Below are 15,225 nucleotides of genomic sequence, written 5' to 3' on the forward strand. Positions count from 1 at the left end.
GGTGGCAAAAGAATGGAGGACGAGGAGAAGCAATTCAGAGACAAAGAAAAATGGTTTTGGAAACACAACAGCACCTGACAACAGTGCCGTGTGAAGCCAAGTGCAGTGGGATTCACGCAGCGTGTTGACTCAGTGTCTCCGTGTGAACCCCGGCCAAGCCCGCCTTCGACCACTGAAGGAACTGAGATACCAGTTACTCGAGGTCTCTCGATAAAAGCAGAGTGACACACACATTTACTTTAAAGCAAACCACAAACATTTCAAAAGCCTTTGGAGATAACCAATGCTGTATAAACGACGGAGTCTTTCCCCTCTCGCTGCTGGCCTGTGCTCTACCTGTTCATGCCTGCTCCTCTGACTCGCAGATGGGTAAAGTGGGTTTGTGTTACAGCGTCGCCCCGACAAAACCCCAAGCAGGTGCATCCCTCAACCTTGTCCTCGGACATGAAATCGGGTTGTGCATGTGAAATATTGAGACTTCCCACCAGTGACGGCTCATCTTTCATTTCATTACCTTTCAGACAGGAGCACCCTCACTCCCTCCACACACACACACACACACACACACACACACACACACACACACACACACACACACACACACACACACACACACACACACACACACACACACACACACACACACACACACACACACTAGCTCCCCTGCATTGGAGCCACAGTGGGAGGTGGAAGCCTGGTGATTGGTGCAGGGAACACAGCTTCTTCCGGTGGTGGCAGGGGCACATTCACGCAGAAGAACCTTCATTATTTCCTCTTTAAAAGAATTGAGTTACGGGAGGGGGGGGGGGGGTTGGGGGGGGGGGGGGGTTGGAGGAACTTGGGAGCCGAGAAAAATGAAAGAGCGTGAGAAGAGTTGCTGTCACAGTGGAAGATGACAGAGGGTAGGAAACAATACAAGAGTGATGGGAGATGAAGATGGCGTATCAAGCTGGGGTGGGGAGAGAGAGACAGGAGGGGAGAGAGAGGGGGAGTTTCAAAAAAGGAAAGCAAGAAAAGAACCCATAGCGGTGAGACAGGGAGAGAGGCGCGGAGAAAAACAGAAAGAAGTGAGAGACAGAGAGAGACACACACACACACAGAGAGAGAGAGACACACACACACACACAGAGAGAGAGACACACACACACACAGAGAGACAGAGACACACACACACAGACAAACACACACACAGAGAGACACACACACACACACACAGAGAGAGAGACACACACACACAGACAAACACACACACAGAGAGACAGAAACACACACACACAGAGAGAGAGAGAGAGAGACACACACAGACACACACACACACACACACACAGAGAGACAGAGACACACAGACAAACACACACACACAGAGAGAGAGGGCCCTGGCAGCTGAGAACAGTGGCAGGCAGATGAGCTGTGTGCTCAGGGGTTTGTAATATTAACAAATCTGATATCTGTAATCTGCTTTGCACACAGAAAAATACACTCCTCAACCCCCCCCCCCCCCCCATCCCTCCATCCCTCCTCCCTCTATCCCTAAAGAAATCTGGCAGGGGGGGACCCTAGTGGAGGATTAAACGTTTTCTACGTTTCCTCTCTCTCTCTCCCTCTCCCCCTCTCCCCCTCTCTCCCCCTCTCTCTCCCTCTCTTTCTCTCTCTCCCTGTCTCCGTCTCTGCTCAGCGCAGACCATTTTTACCAGCCATCTCCCACGAGCAGCACACGGCAGAGGGAGAGCTGAGGAGAGGCGACACTCTAATTGCAGTGATTGAGAGAGTGAGTCGGTGGTTAAGTACTCAGGACCGGTGAGCGTGCGACGGTGCAGCCGTCGTGGTGTTTAGACAGATGTTTTCAGTAATGCCATTAGATAATCTCTTAAACCCCCCCCCCCCACACACACACACACACACACACACACACAAAATAAAATATTAAAACAAGATCATTACTACTATTTCTGTGACTGGGTCTCATCTATTTGTTGGGGCAGGTTGTCAGATGCCCTGAGCCCCTGTCATTATGTGAAAAGCCCACAGCTTTATCAAGACAAGACCCCAGAACTGCTCAGCACACATTCAAATGAGTGTGCGATTGAATCATATTTAACCATCAGGGGTGTGGGTGTGTGGCAGGGGGAGGGGGGGGGTCAGCGATCCAGCATCTTTTTAGTGTGGCGTTGTTGCAGAGCACACAGTGAGTGGCTACAGAAGCGACTGACCACAGGTGGAGAATCCATCTCCAGGTTTTCAGTCGTCCTGGAGATGGATTCTCCACCTGTGGTCATCTCATCTGAAGAAACACAGATGATGTTAACTGTTTAACACAGAATCCACTTATCAAACATGCTGTACGGACCAATATGTTGACAACCCAGACCTAAACCCTGGTTTACACAAAAACCAAGCTCAGACCTAGACCAAGGTCAGATAAAGTCGCAGTTTGTATTTCTGACTGAAATTTCAGGATTGAAGCATAGCCAGAGGGTGGATAAACAATTCCATTGAGGATTACCTCTTGCCCTGGTATTAAATGAATGTTCTAGAAAGCATCTTCTACATTCATCAGTTTAGAAACCAAAGCAAGCACAGCAATGTACAATGCTTTAGTTTCAAAAACTGTAAGCCACTCTTCTGCAGCCTTTATATCCCAAAGCACCCACTTGATGTAAGTATATCAATGAATCCCAAAGAGACACACATGACGGAGACAACATTATTACAGGGAAGTATCGTATCTCTATAGAGATTGATGACACTCTTAGACTTCCTCTGCAATAGAAAACATCAATTCGCTCTCTCCCCCTCTCCCTTCATCTATCCTCCGTCCTTCCAAGGTGATCTGTCACACTGTTGTGACTTGACAGTCCTCCTCCACCCTCACAACGTCTATCCCTTTAGCTGAACAGCTTGTTTTGGCGTAGGGCCTCAATTCCCGCTTCCCTCCATCCATCCCTCCACGACTGCGCACCATCGTGCTGCTTAAGGCCTGCCTAAGGTCGACCATCTTTCTAGAACCTTCCCCAGTTGCCCCCACCCCTCGCCGGGCTTCTCCTCCACTCGCTCTCTCAGTCAGTAAGGTCATCCCTTCATCGGTGCCCTTCAGGCCGTCTCGCCCTCCACAAAAAGGCAGAGAACAAGGAGTGACCTTTGCTAAAAAGGCTGGGTCCGACTGATAAGCGTTACCAGAGACGTCCGTCTCAGCCCGCCAGGCACAACCATTGCTTTGTTGTCGAAATATAGCCAACTGTCAAATCTCATTTGAATAAAAGATGTGCAACAATTACGCGTTCCCCGCCGTGGGTTCATCCATTACGGTGAGAGAGACGATGGGATTTAACATATTCAAAAAATGTGACCAACATCTTCCCACTTAAGTGTTTGCTTTCACTTGCAAATGACGAGCGCGGCTGCCCACCCACCTCCATTTTGTGTTCATAACAATACCGGCGTCGGTGACAACGATTACAACTAAAAGGAGCACTGTGCAAAAAAATCCAGAGCTCCTTACAAAACCACTGCGCATATATATCCAACACTCGCACATCCTTCTGAGACGGCAGCATAATTGCAGGCATTTCATTATTTCTGCATGTGCTGGGGAAAGGGCTCTCCGAAATGAGAAGGATTATGCCTGTTCATGGCGGATGAAAAGTGAAAGTTACGCTGGAACGGGCCGGCAACCTTGAGTGCCGACTCCTCCTTATCTCCAACACACACCACTGGGCAGGGCAAATGTATATTTAAGGCTGGACTTCATAAATAGTCAGACCGACAGGGCACTGGCTACCTGGCTCCTCCTGTGTCGGCCTAATGAGATACTAAACCTGCCTCCCTCTCTGACTCTCATCCTCTTATGCCCTCACTCCCTAGCTCTTATCCGGTCTCTCTCTCTCTCCTTCTTTCGCTCTCTCACACCCTTGCTCTCGCCCTCCCTCTCTCATCCACTGTTTCTTCCTCTCCACAAACTCCATTTAGAAGCTGGGCTGGACAGAAAGGGCAGACTTGCAGTAGAGACGGGGTCCAAGCCGTCGTGGGCTCGTCCTCTCCTTCACGACACACTGCAGTGTGGGAAGCCTTGGTCAAGTGGAGGCACACGGCGTGGTTCAAGCGTTGTATATTTTCAAGACAGCTCGGGCCATTTCCTAGCTTTTATGTGCCAGGACATTCTATTACGCACCGTGTATCAGCCACACCTCTCGTGCCTCCAGTCATTCAAGGGAGAGAAATGTGATTTAGGTTGGCCAATATAACAGAGCACACGGGCCGGTGATGCTCCAGGGCCTTGGCTGTCACCAGGGGACACAGGTGTGGGTGGTTCACTTTACACCCTGCAAACCCATTTCCTGTGACGCTGGGACTGGTTTCATCCTGACTTCCACAGTCCTCATCCCTCGGGGGCCAATTCTACCCCCTCAGGTGTCAAGGGACTCCTGGGGGGGGGGGGGGCGGTGTCTGAGTGCTGGCCTCTCTCATCACAGAGCAGAAAAGTAAACTCATAGAGGATTTGGGTCGGACAGGAGGCGGAGGAGCAGGAGGAGGAGCAGGAGGAGGAGCAGGAGGAGGAGCAGGAGGAGGAGGAGGAGAAGCAGGAGCAGGAGGAGGATCAGGAGCAGGAGGAGCAGGAGGAGGAGGAGCAGGGGGAGCTATGGGTCTGAGAAGGTGGGGGTAAACAGTGAGGGACTGCTAGCAGGGGTTCTCATTAGTCAGACGACAACTTTATCTGTGTGTGTGTGTGTGTAGACAGAGAGCCTGTTGCTTACTGAGCCCAGTCTGAGTTCCTAATGTAAAAGTTTGGACAGAAGGCAAAGACACACACACACACACACACACACACACACACACAGTCGCACCCAGGCTCTCTTGCTACCTACTGTTCAGCTGTGCTGTGAGCACTAGGAGGTGCCATGCGGGCCGAGGGAAGAATGGCGTAGGGGCTTCTTGGCACAGCTAGCCCCCAGCAGGACCGCTCCCTGGGGGCAGAGCTGACATTTACCCCAGGGGGCCGTGGGCAGCAGCTCTGCACACCAGCCAATAAAAACCCTCCCACTGACTGGTTTCCAGAGTCCTGGCTCTGCCTCAAATAGAACCTGTCAGCACAACAGGGGGCGGGGCTTAAGTGCAGTGATGGAGAGGTCTGGAGGTGGAATTGAGGTGTGTGTGTGTAAGTGTCAGAGACTGGGTGTGTATGGTTCTGTCTGTGTGCGTGTGTGTTAAGGTGAGAGAGCGAGTGTGTTAAAGTGAAAGTGTGTGCCTCAGAGAGAGAGAGAGAGAAATAATCTCACACTTTCAGAACTGTGACGAAAAAAAAAAAAAAAAAGATCAGGTCTTTCAGCCTGCAGTCATGGCCTTTCCTTACAAATCCCCTTGCTGTGCCACATGCGCATGGACACCTGTCATTTAAGTGCCAGGACAGAAATCCAGTGACAGAGGAGGGACATAAGATGTGCCATCCACAGGATTACAACACGGATGAGTGGGCACCGCACAGACCCAGCCCGCCCCCATCTCACAAGGGTCAGTCCTGAAGGAAGTTCATCAAAGGATCACTTCAGTGCAGCACTGTGACAGCTGGCATCACATCAGAGACAACGCAGCATATGGCAGGAAGACAGCACAGCCATATTTGCCCGTCCGAGTTAGAGATTCTTTCTGTTGTTCTGTAATCTTTTTCTTTTTTTTTCCGCCTTCTCCACAAGGTTGTTTACTCGTGAAACCAGAGTTTGTGGCTGTCTGAATTCCTCTGGAGCTGTCAGCAGACTTTCCAAGGGAAGACGGAGTGTAATGACAAGGAGAGAGGGAGCCATGCACCACACAGCTCCGCAAGCAGCACTCTCAACTGAGCTGGTCCAATCATGGGCAATTTAAAAGAACAAAGGGAGCCCACATTTGTGAAGGCAACGGTGTTCTATATATGACTACAGCACACACTATACAGCAAGTGATCCTTTGTACTGCAGGTGACCATGAGGGGTGAGAGAGGGGCGATGAGAGAGAGAGACAAAGAGAAAAGAGAGGATCAGGGAAGAGCGAGACAGAAAGAGAGAGGATAAGAGGCGAGAGATGAAGGGAGACAGAGAGACAAAGACAGAGATAGAGAGATAGAGAGAGAGAGAGAGAGAGACTGCGAGTGCGTGGAACACATTTGTATGGTGTGTATAATAACGGTCGCTTCAGACTATTAAATTGCGGCGAGTCTCTAATTCAGAGCAGCTTGACTTCATTAGAGCTTACCGGCCCATCCCACCCAAGCTTCTTACACACTGGGCAGCCACTGTAAGCCTCTTCATCCCCCACGCTGGGATGGACCTGGGCCCTGGCGTACCCTGCTGTACTGCCAGGGTGCCGGGGGCACGGCTGTGACAAGAGAGACCTCAGACCACCCCCAAAGATGAGGCCAGGTCAACGAGCGCGCTGGCCTTGGACCCTGAGGCTACTGGGCAGGCACACACACACACACGTACACACACACACACTCCAACAATCCCTCTGAAGATCCTCTATATGGGGGCTCTGCCCGTTTCCTGTATTTGCTTTCATGTAGTGGTTGGTCTAATGGCTTAATGGCCCTCCACTGTGACCTGCTGCGACCTGTCAATCTTGTCAGGCTGCAAAGGTCATGTCCTCCACCTTGGACACCACCATCCGGCTCTCTCTCGGGAAGTCTCGCTGCATATTTTGGGAATCAGCAAAGGGACCTTGGCATGCACACATACACAGTGCACACGCAAATGTCGTACCCTCACCAAACATCATTCGATTATACATGACATGCATGATGCCGCAGCCGAACGTCCTTCACGTCTTTAGCTGGTGGCGTGGGAGCATTTTGCCATGTCGCCTCGGACTGAGAAGCCACAAGACACTTGACACGGGGATTGTGGTCGAAATGTTGGTCATCTGCATATATGTATGTGTATGAAATCTATAAGCTTCTATGTTCATTAATAAGAGACAGGAAGGGAAGATAATTAAGTTGAGTTCAAAGGAATGTGAGGTGCTGATGGCTCTGTGGGCAGCTTGCCCTGGGGGATGGGTGAAGCATCTTATATGGCCTTCTGTCCCCTGGTCAATGTAAGAGGTCAAAGAGGCAGTTGCTCTGAACTTTGGCTAGAGAAGGACTGTGTCCTGTTTCACTGTTTGTGTTAATTAAAAGTATTGTTTGTAGATGACCACACAAAGGACAGTTGACCATTTGGCTGGCCAACTTCTAGGGCTTTATTATCTACTGCTCTGGAGAGAAATGTCACATCAAAGAACAGTGAGACAATTGATATGGAGATATATTGTTTCAAGCTGTCACTGAGTTGAGTTAGCCAATCACAGAGTTTGCTACATTGATTGATTGAAATTATAGAATGCCATTTGATCTAAAGTTTATATAAGGCAGTGCATGTGTGATAGTTCTATATCACTCTTGCGAACAATTTGTGACTAGCACACCCTTCGTAATGACTGATCACAAAGTGCTTTGTTTAATCTTAAGTTTGTACGAGCTAAATAAATTCAACTGAAACTGCCATTTTGACTATGTTCAAATCTACACAGTCCAGCTAGAATTTTCTTTCACAGGATGCTTGCATAACACCCAGGCTGTTCTGCCTCTCCCTGGCCCATATGGCGAGACCTGTAGCCACCTCGTGAACACCCAGAGATGGAGGTCACAGCAGGGAGAGGAGAGCTGAGAAGAGGGAGAGGGGAGAGAGGGGTGAGAAGACAGTGAGAAAAGCAATTAGCAGGCGGTAATTGCTCTCATCAGCGTGGATCGGATGGTGGCGGAGGCCTGGTGGACGTTGGGGGCGGCAGACAGAGTGATGGAGGATGGGGTGGGTTCGGGGCCAGATAGCCAAGAGGCAGCTCTCCTACTGATAGAGACCCTGCTGATAAGACTGTGCCCTATCACTGGTCGTCCTCACCCCCTCCCATCCCCCTCCCCTCCTCCGCCCCCCTCCACGCAGAGGGGAGAGGAGCGATTGGCAGATAAGATTAAATGGGGGAGGTATGGCTCTGGTGAAGCGATGGATGGAGGTGAGAGGGAGGAGGAGAGCAGGGAGATAAGCAGTTGAGCCGAGGGAGACTCAAGTCAGCCCTCGTCAGAGGCAGCATGGACCAGGGAGCACACAGTGCCAAGTAGCCAATCCAGCAACTTTTCCATTAGCGAGGCCTTCAAAGAGCAACGACACGAGGGCCCGTTGATGGCGCGGCTTAAGACCAGCGGTGCAACGCAGGTTTCCTGTCAGAAATCAAATCTCTCCCATTTGCCTGAAAACCAAGTGGACTCCCCCCCCCCCCCCCCACACCTCATATACCCTCGCCCTGGCCCCAAGCACCCAGCAACAACATTAGTATTGACTAGACACCCATGTAAGGAATACACTGAGAGAGAGTAGAATGATGAGATGGTCTCCTTTTAGAAAACACTTAAGGCCTGCGCTTCCCTCTTGAGACTGGGGGGGTTAAACAGCCACAGGAATACACAAATGAAACTCCACATCTGTGTGCGATGACAGTGTTTTGTACACTTGGGCCTAGTAGTGCTTTGGACTAGTACTTTGTGTAATCCTTCCATGATGCACTAACTTAGACAGGTCAAGAGCTCAGCACGTCCAAGATAATCGATTAGAACCTCTGAATCGAACGCTTCGCATTACAGGTCGGTGTGTGTGTGTGCGCGTGCAGCAGCCTAAGCAGACCAAAACAAGATGGAGTTCACTAGAATAATGGCCATCCTCTCCTCCTGCTGGGAGCGCGTGAGGCTGTGACGGCCTCGCCGTGCCTGTGCCACCGGTCTCACTGGCCCCCGGGTGGGGCTGGGTGGGCAGTGCCTGCTGGAGTCTGAGTGCCAAGCCACAGCCTGGGCTGCCCTGCCAAGGACGACCGCTCCTCCCCCCCCCCCGCCCCCCCTCTGACCCTTCACAAATCACACTTGGGCATCGCTGTGTGCTACAACACGTGTGCGCATTTGTGTGTGCGTGTAGGAAAAAGGCGGCAGCATGCTTACCTCTCGACGATGTCGGCGATGACACAGGCAAACATCTGCAGTCCCTCAGGTAGCTGCAGGGCCACTGGAAACCAGGAGGACAGACAGGCAGACAGACAGACAGGCAGACAGATAGACAGACATGGACAGAGAGGAATGAGACGGTGGGCAAGAGGAGTCTATAGGCACGCTGGAGTGACAGCTCTGTGTTATTTAATATAGCTCGGCAACGCTTGTTGTTCCTGCTATTAGCTGAAGATGCCTCCCAGACAGGAGAAGACTGACATTTCAAGGCAATTTTCTCCCCACAGCTGCATTACCCCTGGTTTATCTGATGGATTGTAGGAAAAGCACTGTAGGAAAAGTACAAGTGTCACCTCTCGTCAGTCTGTACACCTCCCCCCCCTCCACACTCCATTAAAGGCCCCCTTCCTTCGCCTGTCTCTCTCAATGACAGCCTACAGCTTTATGAGTCACCCTGCTACCCCCCCCCCCCCGTCACTCGGTCTCACTCTCACCCATCCACACCCACAGATTAAAACACACACACCTATACACACACCTACGCAACCGGAACGCACGCGCAGACACAGCCACATCGACGCGAGCCTACTCATCACCGGTCTTAGCAGATCAGGAAACGCAGAACCTGGCAAGGCGTAAGAAAGTGTGGCGAAAGGGGATGAAAGTCCCTGTGAAATGGGGACCCAGGCTGCCACACAAAGACGGGATCGGTCCTGCCGGTGATGTGGAGGGGGGGGGGCGAATGACGGGTACTTCCGGTGGAACTTATCAAAAGTCTAGCTCCAGCCGAGACAAATCGATGCGAACGCCTCCGTGAGGAGATAGGCCGGCTTCATCCCGGGGCTCAAGTTAAATAGACGAGCTTGGTTTGTGTGTCGACGCAGAAGCTGGTTGTGCCGTTAAGAGCCGTCCCAGAACAGCATGCGTGATGGTGACATGACAGTGCGGAAATGAGGAAGTCAAAACGTAATCCCTCTCCTTACTGGTGGATCACAGAGAGATATGTACTGCCGTATTAAACGGGAGGTAATGCTGCAAGACTTCTGTGCTGGTTCACTCTCACAGACGGGATTGCAAGCGGCGAAATGTGTGTGGTTCTTTTGAGTCCATCCTTGAAAGTACTTTGAAGCAAACACTTGACTAATTGATGATGTCCTGGATAGCAAGGATGCAGAAAAACCTTCAGAAGAGCAGCCGGAGATGGATTGACTGGATGAAGGAGATGAGGAGGATATCCTATCTGCTTCTCTGAAACGGCACACACCCCGTAGGAAAACAAGATATTCTCTGAACTTCTCTGGAGGAACCTCAACAAGATCCAGACACACTGTTTGTTGTTTGTTGTGGATGACTATTGCTGCAATCTTATGAATATATTTAAAATACTAGAATTATAAAAACAATTATATTGTAATACTAATTAATACATTTTAAAAAAAACATACATACATACATACCAACAAATACATTATGAAAATCAATATGAGATCCCCGATTTTTGTCTGTAATTTTCTTTCACCTAAAATGTTGTTTTGTTGATGATTCTTTTGTGGAAAATGAAAGGACTTTTGTTTTTGAAAATCACACCAGTATGCTTGCACAAATTGAGTATCCAGTACTGTTGTCTTGGAAACAGACGGGCATTGTCAGGCCAGTGGTCACATAAAGGCTTATTTTTATTTTATTTTAAATGATCCAGCATGAACACTTGGCCTTTTTGTCGATGCTCAAAATGTAATTAAATCATAGCTAGGTATTGTATAACCCGTACTACATTTCACTAGCCCCTGTTTAGTAAATCCCTTTAAATGTTGTCATTTCCTGCCGCAAATGAAGTAAAATATTCAGCTGTCTCAGTTGATTCTCCCTCAGGGTGAGCTTGTATCGGTTTGCAGGCTGTTCCTCAGTGTGGAACACACAGAGCCCAAAGGCTTGAGATTTTGTGGATCAACCTTAAAGCTGGAAACAAAGACCTGTGGTGACCATTTATCACTATGGAACCATGTGACGTGCAGCCTGACATGCACCCATGAAGGCCTTTCACGGACACGGTCTGCACTACGATATTTAAATAGATGAGCCACGTTGAAGATCCCGATGGAGGTTTCACCATTATTCCACAATAGCAGAGCTTTAACTGTTTCAAGGTATTTAATGGCAGCACAGAGAAAAGAAAAGGAGAGCAAACAGAAAGGCCAAGCGAAGGAGAAAGAGAGAGAGAAGGACTGCCATGAAGAATGATGGATGAGAAGAGTGAAAAGAGAGAGGAGTGTCTTTCTGATAAAAGGTTAAAGGATCACCATGTGCCCATGTAGACAGAGGCAGACAGGCCATTATCTGGGAAAGGGCGAGTTTATTAACAGAGAAAGGTTTCTGAGCTCACAACAGCCATTGCTGACAGAGCCAAAGAGCTCTCTTCATCTGCGCTCACGGCTAAAGGTGAGGCAATTGCAGGCTGATGGGATGCGTATAGTACTGTGTGTGCAGTGTGTGGAAAGGAGTGTGTACACGTCTGTGCGTGTGTGAAGTGTGTGTGTTCAAATGCTTCTCTGTGTGTGTGAGGAACCTTGTTTGCGCGGTTGTCACTAAAGCATATATCTGCACTCATGCTTAGACACAGGCCACCAAACAAATCTGTGTATGTTTGTGTGTGTGTGTGTGTGTGTGTACATGTGTGTGTGTGTGAGTGTACGTGTCTTTCACCCTCTAACAGCCACGTACCAGTGCACGTACCCCACGTAGAAGTTTGATGTCAGCTGTTCTCTAATGTCAGCTGTTCTCTGGTGTCAGCTGTTCTCTGGTGTCAGCTGTTCTCTAATGTCAGCTGTTCTCTGGTGTCAGCTGTTCTCTGGTGTCAGCTGTTCTCTGGCGTCAGCTGTTCTCTGGCGTCAGCTGTTCTCTGGCGTCAGCTGTTCTCTGGCGTCAGCTGTTCTCTGGCGTCAGGTGTTCTCTGGCGTCAGCTGTTCTCTGGCGTCAGCTGTTCTCTGGCGTCAGCTGTTCTCTGGCGTCAGCTGTTCTCTGGCGTCAGCTGTTCTCTAATGTCAGCTGTTCTCTAATGTCAGCTGTTCTCTGGTGTCAGCTGTTCTCTGGTGTCAGCTGTTCTCTAATGTCAGCTGTTCTCTGGTGTCAGCTGTTCTCTAATGTCAGCTGTTCTCTGGTGTCAGCTGTTCTCTAATGTCAGCTGTTCTCTGGTGTCAGCTGTTCTCTGGTGTCAGCTGTTCTCTAATGTCAGCTGTTCTCTAATGTCAGCTGTTCTCTAATGTCAGCTGTTCTCTGGTGTCAGCTGTTCTCTGGCGTCAGCTGTTCTCTGGTGTCAGCTGTTCTTTAGTGTTGCTAGGTGTATACCACACCTACAGGGATCAAACTGGGATTGAGACTGGTGGCTGGGGAGACACACTGCCTCGTGGATGAGAAAAAGTCCAAGTTAAAGAGACTGCGTGGGTGAGAGGAACGTCTGATGGGAGGAAAGGTCACCAGGAGACGCTGGAATACACAAACAAATTCCTTCAAGTGCACAGCCACCAGTAGAGAAATGTGTATGTGTGACTGGAATTGCATTTGAGTGCAGCAACTGTCTGATCTGAAGCCATTGTCCTTTGGGCCTGCAGGCCGTGTTTTCACTGAAACTGCACACCCCGTTATAGAACTAGGCCTACAGCCCTACTCTAAACCTGCTGTCAGTGAGGCTGCTACAATTCTCTACTATACAACTGCTGCTGGACCCACTTCAATGGGCGCTGGTTGAGAAAAACAGGGTAGTTTCAGAGATGCTAAACATAGCACATTTGTGCTGGTAGTAGTTCAAGGAGAAAACAAAATTGCACCTGGTATGCTAACCTGTTTGATTACTGGCTGTGCTCATTTGGGGAAATCTTCAGAGCTGTAGTTCCCGGTATACATTTCACAGCCCTGAAGTAAAAACATGTTATGGTTTCATCGTTGCTCCAGAGTTGGTTCAGTTTCTCCTTGTATTGTCTCCCTGCCCTGTCTCCATCTTGGTTCAGATCCTTCTAGGTTTTTCCACATATTGTGTACTGTGCAAAACATGTACAGAGTCTGAACCTGGTGGGCTGGATATGTCATATGAAGAAAAAAACAAAACAGGAAAAGAAAGGTGAGATTTTTTTAGATCAAATTTTTCACTGTGGAGCTCTAAAGAGGGATTAACTTGTACATAGTCCTCCCAGGCACATTGCAATATCTATTTAAATCCCTATTTGTTAGGAAAGGGTGACAAAAGTTCATGACTAAATACTGGGGAAAAGATATTAAAAAGAAGGGGGCACAAAAAGAAGAGGCTGAGAGGCTCAAAGCCAAAGCAGGAACAGATAAACATGACAGATGACAGAAAATTGTGGCAGATAATATCTGCGACCAGATGAAGCAACCCGAACTGACTGAGCAGGGGATGACTTGGGACAGCCAGGACTGTCCGGGTGTCCAGCCAGGACTGTGCCTTTCTCACTGTGCAGCTGGGAGAGATCATTTAGATTTGTACCTTCAATTTTACTGCATGTTCGAAACAATGACTTATAACCTGCTCCTGTTTTTCAAGGTAAGTGACACAAACCACCGAATGAAATAAAGGTTATAACAGATTCAAAACACATTCTCATAAAAGTGTAGTCAACATTAAAGCGACTGACCTTCTGGTAAAGCTAGGATACCCACACGGATGGGTCTTTGCACAAATATCAGTATTTGGTTCAAAGGGAAACTTGCTTTCAATTATTCCCCTTAGACACTTGTACTTTTTAATATTTTCAAAAAACATTTTTCTAAAATATTTTCAAAAACAATCTTAGAAAATATTTTCAAAAAATATATTTTTTAAATATTTTCAAAAAATATTTTTCAAAAATATTTTCTAAAACTTTTTTCAAACCTTCAGAAACTTTTGGGGGAAAACGTTTTGTTGATTTTTTTTCGAAAACCTTTTTAAACTTGTTTTTCACACACAGTGAAAGGAGAGGAGAGAGGAGGAGAGGGGAGAGGAGAACAGAGAACCCTATAACAGTAGAGTAAAGCAGAGCAGAGCACAATAGACTACAGAAGAATTTAGTAAAGTCCTCATCAATGATGTAAACCTATTTTTTTTAAGAAAACGCAATAATTTTCAACCTTTCTAGACTTACTGTAGAAAATATTTTTCAAACCTTTAGAGAACAAAAAATTCTAAACATTTTTTAAACCTTTAGAAACATTTTTACCACAGCCACACCAAGAAATGTGTTGATTTGAGCCCCACGACTGTATAGATTACTTAAAATAATGTTGCAAGTAACCTTGACCCAAGTCAGAATGTCAAAATCATTACATTTTGGGACAGGTCAAGTTCAGTTTGGGACTGTTAATTTTGCACTTCGGGACGGTACTGGGACAGTGAGGAAAAAAGTTTGTTGCAAGCCCTGCACCTGCTCATCCAGACTTGGATGTGTACGTGCTTAAGCACCTACTGCCCATGGCATTAGAAGACTAGCCTAACTGTATTTTAGTCAAGTTTAGATATAGAAATAGTTATAGAATGATTTCCTAGTTTAAACTTTTATTAACAGCTTTTAGGGTGTGAAGATGTAAGCTCACCTCTTTTTGCTTTGGCCTGTCTCACCCGCCACACAGTTTTGTGGATCTCGAAGTTGTAATTTGCAGGTAGGACACGGATCGCCTCTTGCAACTCAACGTCCTGCAAAATGTCATCGGGAATTTGATTGGCCACTCTGCGTGGTCCTCGCCCTAGAAACAATCGGATATAATGTCACTAAATGAAGAGACTGAGAATAATTAATTTGCGATATTAAAAAACCACAGCACTTTAGAATCAAAGCAAGAAACTGTAGCTGATGGCTCTATCCATGCGATCGCTAATTGAAAACACTAAACAAAATTGCACCTATGAGCATTCCTGCTATTTTAACTAGCTAGCCAAGATAGCTTTAGTTAAATAATGATGTAGCAGTTAACGTTCTACGGTGCTATCGTAGCTTTAATACATATCAGCTCCACTGTGTCAAAGATTGCAGCAAGCTAGCTAGCTGTGGTTATCTAATTAATAGCAGGTAGCTAACAATCATATCGTTAACTAATACATATCATTTTCTAATACACAACATATACGTTTTGTTTTTGTCCCGTGTATTTAAAGGAGACATTATTTACCAGTGGATTTTTTGGCAGAAACAACTTGCGTTTCCTTCTGCGATGCCATTTTTACTTTGCATGTGGGAAACAGA

The 15,225-nt window shown here is 47.9% G+C and overlaps 1 protein-coding gene across 2 annotated transcripts in view; it reads right to left on the reverse strand.

Moving 5' to 3' along the window:
* The window catches only part of dph1 (diphthamide biosynthesis 1), a 42,183-nt gene extending 26,958 nt beyond the window's left edge, over nucleotides 1-15,225 (reverse strand). For both annotated transcript variants that reach the window (XM_084674898.1, XM_084674897.1), the window contains exons 1-3: nucleotides 15,152-15,225; nucleotides 14,579-14,728; nucleotides 8,993-9,056 (exon numbers count right to left, since the gene is read on the reverse strand). In XM_084674898.1, the coding sequence (XP_084531024.1) occupies nucleotides 8,993-9,056; nucleotides 14,579-14,728; nucleotides 15,152-15,200 (263 nt within the window). In that variant the 5' untranslated portion in view covers nucleotides 15,201-15,225. The remainder of the gene's footprint in view (nucleotides 1-8,992; nucleotides 9,057-14,578; nucleotides 14,729-15,151) is intronic.

The sequence above is a fragment of the Hypomesus nipponensis genome, chromosome 15 (assembly GCF_054491055.1).
Source record: "Hypomesus nipponensis isolate SF chromosome 15, ASM5449105v1, whole genome shotgun sequence".
NCBI classification, from domain to species: Eukaryota; Metazoa; Chordata; class Actinopteri; order Osmeriformes; family Osmeridae; genus Hypomesus; species Hypomesus nipponensis.